Here is a 3,878-nt window from a genome sequence, read left to right on the forward strand (position 1 = left end):
CCCGCGCGGTTACTTTTCGACTCCGGATCGCATGCCTCCTTTGTAACTGAGGCGTGCGTGCAACGCTTGGGTCTGTCGCGAGTATCGTCCGAAGTATACATCACTGGAATTGGGTCAGCGCAAGGAGGTCGTGCTAGAGGTGAGGTATCACTGTCTCATTCCTCTTACTGTTCCGATCAATGCTTCACTGTCAATGCACTAATTTTACCAAAAATTACAAGCGACTTACCAACGCAGACGATAGCTGTTTCAACATGGCCGCATATCCAAGGGTTGTTTCTAGCCGATCCGCAGTTTATGGAGCCGGGGCGTATCGACATATTGGTTGGCATGGACGTCATGGACCAACTTGTCTGTGCGGAATTCCATAAGGGTCCACCCGGGACCCCCATGACTCAGCGAACGGTCTTTGGATGGACATTGTTTGGAAGCTTGCATGGCGCTGGGCTTACTGCGCCACGCTTGCAGTCGCTGCACTGTGATGTTCATTTAGAGCGAGCCTTGACTAGATTGTGGGAGTTGGAGGAAGCACCTCAAAAGACGCACCTTACATACGAAGAACGTTTCTGTGAAGACCACTTCGACACAACACATCGAAGAGCACCTACTGGCCGATTCATCGTCGAGTTGCCGTTAAAGCCCGACGTACCGTTGGGAGATTCGCGAGACCTGGCCGTCCAGAATTTGCTACGCCTTGAAAGAAGACTTGCTCGCGACGCCGACCTACGTTTGCGCTACAACGAGTTTATGAAAGAACTCATAGATATGAATCATATGCAGATCGCGTCAGAAACCTTAAATCAAACATACTATATGCCGCATCATCCCGTTATAAAGGAGAGTAGCATTACGACAAAACTTCGGGCTGTTTTCAACGCGTCCGCCAAATCGTCTTCCGGGAATTCTCTGAATGACGCATTATTTGTCGGCCCTCAACTGCAGCAAGATTTGTAAACGATTTTGATGCGTTTCAGAACGCACCGCTTCGCAGTAACCGCAGATATCGCAAAAATGTATCGTCAAATCTGCGTATCCTCAAAACATGCCGATCTGCAGCGCATCGTTTGGCGTAGCGATCCATCCTTGCCTATCCAAGACTTTCGCATGGTTCGTGTGACGTACGGAGTAGCAGCTGCATCTCATCTAGCTGTCCGTTCGCTGCAACAGACGGCAAGGTATTCATCAAATGGTTGTGCTAGAGCCGTTAATGTCATCCTAAAGGACTTTTATATGGATGATCTGCTAAGCGGTGCTTCTAGTAAGGAGGAACTTCTGTTGCTGCAGCAAAGGGTGTCCGAAATACTGCGGGAAGGTGGATTTGAACTCCGAAAGTGGGCGTCGAACTGCGCGCAACTTAATGCAAGCATCTCTAATGCAGCTGAAAATATATCGCATTACATCGTCGACGATAAGGATGTCCACGCTTTAGGTCTTATCTGGAACACGGAGGGAGACTACTTCACGTTCACTGTTAGCTTGAAGCAACCGCCCGTGAGTTTGACCAAGAGAGATCCCTTGGGGTTGCTTGCACCTGCAACTATAAAATCAAAAATGTGGTTCCAAGACATTTGGCGCACCAGAGTAGGCTGGGATGACCTCATTACTGAGTCCATTGCAACGAAATGGTTGGAGCATCGCATAGAATTGCAGCAGCTCGCACACTTGAAGGTCAATCGCTGGCTCGGTACGGAAGTATCCGGGTCATTCACGCAACTGCACGTGTTCGCAGATGCATCCGAGCGCGCATACTCCGCCGTTATGTACGCGCGTACCTCACAAAGCGATGGTACCATTACCGTCGCGCTAATCTCGTCGAAGACCAAGGTGGCTCCGCTAAAACCGACAACGTTACCACGCCTAGAGCTTTGCGCGGCACATCTCGCTTCCAAACTGGTGCGAAGCGTGCTACTCAGCTGGCCTGATCTCCGCTACCCGCTGTTCGCGTGGACCGACTCCACCATCACGTTGGCATGGCTGCAGGCGCATCCCAGCAGATGGATGACTTTTATTGCCAACCGCGTCGCCGACATTCAGGAAGTCCTGCCTCCTGAGTGTTGGAACCATGTCCGCTCCGAGCAGAACCCTGCAGATTGCGCTTCAAGGGGTATAACTCCCACCGAGTTACTACATCATCGACTGTGGTGGGATGGTCCTGACTTCCTGAGAAGCACTGAGCAATCCTGGCAGCAAAAATTGCCGAAACAGCACACGACAGAGTTGGGCATTCGAGGCAGCGTCTGCGCCCATGTGACTGGCTCCAGCGATGACTGGTCGGTAATAATGAAGTACTCGTCGTTTTCCAAGCTGCGACGTGTCATTGCTTACGTTCTACGCTTCTGCTCCAACGCTCGAGCTGATAGACGTCCCGACGCTACAAAGCGGTTTGGTCCTCCGAGTTGCAGCGAGTTGTCTGCAGCTGAGCTTCGCCTAATCAGGTATACGCAACAGCACTATCTATCTAATGAGATCTCTCTTTGCAGCGCTAAAAGACCAATCCCGCTTCGCAGTTGCCTTTTGCGTTTGCAGCCGTTCCTCGATGAAAACAATGTTCTGCGTGTTGGAGGCAGACTAAAAAATGCTGAAGTCACGCCCGACGTTAGACATCCCATTATCCTGCCAAAGAACTGTCCGCTTGCCAAGCTAATTGTCTGCGAGATACACAAACTCACCTTGCACGCTGGGCCGCGCGTTATGCAGACGGTCTTACAACGCCGTTATTGGGTTGTCGGCGCCCGAAACCTGATCCGCAACGTATATCGTAAGTGTGTGAAGTGCACTTGCTTAAACCGAAACCTTGCCGCTCAAACAATGGGTGACCTACCTGCGACTCGCATAACCTACGCCCGCTGTTTTACCCGCACCTCTGTCGATTTCGCTGGGCCTTACATGTACAAGTTCACCCACGGAAGAGGAGCTAAGGCCACTAAGGGCTACATCTGCTCGTTTGTTTGCATGTGCACTGGTGCGATGCATCTCGAATTTGTTGGTGACCTGTCAACGTCGGCGTTCCTTAACTCGTTTAAAAGGTTCACAAATCGCAGAGGCTTTTGTAAGGTCATGGCATCAGACAATGGTACTAATTTTGTTGGCGCCGAGAAGGAGCTCCGCATCGCATTTCAACGGTGCATCTCAGATGACAAACTTCAATCTTTCTTTGCGGATTCAAATATTGAATGGCGTTTTAATCCACCGGCCGCACCTCATATGGGAGGGTATTGGGAAGCAGGCGTAAAACGTATCAAGTATCATCTGAAACGCGTGCTGGGCGAAACGTTGCTGTCATACGAAGAGTTTAACACCGTGCTGACAGACGTAGAAGCCTGCGTAAACTCCCGCCCGCTATGTGACATTTCTTCAGATGCTGGTGACCTAGAAGTCCTTACTCCTGGCCATTTCATTGTGGGTGAACCGCTGAAGTCAATCCCAGAACCTGAGGGTCAAGGGTTCTGTGGAAACCTCCGTCAGCGATGGCAAGCGATTTCTGCTCTGAGACAACATTTCTGGCGCCGATGGAGGGACGAATATTTGGTAAGCCTACAGCGACGCACCAAATGGTTTCGTTCTTCGCGCAACATTGAGGAAGGCGATGTGGTCGCCGTCTTCAGCGAGCCTACTCCTCCGACGAAGTGGACGCTTGCACGAGTAGTAAAATGCCACCCTGGAGCTGATGGACGTGTACGCGTCGTTACTCTGAAAACACCTCACGGAGAATTGGTGCGGCCAATAGTTAAGCTTTGTCTTCTCCCAACAAAACATGATCTATTTTGCGAGGAAAACTAAGACTATTCCTCTATTATTATTATTTGAACCTTTTGAACTTGTAATATAACCTAAACCTAGTACTTAAATTTTGTATTGAACATATCAAGGTAGTTCAA

At 50.2% G+C, this 3,878-nt stretch overlaps 2 protein-coding genes across 2 annotated transcripts; both read left to right on the forward strand.

Annotated features, from left to right (window-relative positions):
* The first annotated feature begins 390 nt into the window (after positions 1 to 390).
* On the forward strand, positions 391 to 954 carry LOC118757124. Its single transcript, XM_036491862.1, has one exon. It carries the CDS (start codon positions 391 to 393, stop codon positions 952 to 954), a length of 564 nt encoding a protein of 187 aa, XP_036347755.1.
* A 57-nt stretch (positions 955 to 1,011) lies between these two features.
* On the forward strand, positions 1,012 to 2,758 carry LOC118757125 (the record flags this gene model as incomplete). The annotated part of the gene is made up of 2 exons (XM_036491863.1): positions 1,012 to 2,435; positions 2,508 to 2,758. Coding segments are annotated over exons 1-2 (1,675 nt in total), but the record flags the coding sequence as incomplete, so codon positions are not given.
* Between the last annotated feature and the right edge of the window lie 1,120 nt (positions 2,759 to 3,878).

Source organism: Rhagoletis pomonella, unplaced genomic scaffold (genome assembly GCF_013731165.1).
Source record: "Rhagoletis pomonella isolate Grant_MI unplaced genomic scaffold, Rhpom_1.0 Rhpom_scaffold_14581, whole genome shotgun sequence".
NCBI lineage: Eukaryota > Metazoa > Arthropoda > Insecta > Diptera > Tephritidae > Rhagoletis > Rhagoletis pomonella.

Bases quoted from the DNA above. Each gene is read 5' to 3' on its own strand.
- LOC118757124 (XM_036491862.1), top strand. From the start codon at position 391: ATGACTCAGCGAACGGTCTTTGGATGGACATTGTTTGGAAGCTTGCAT.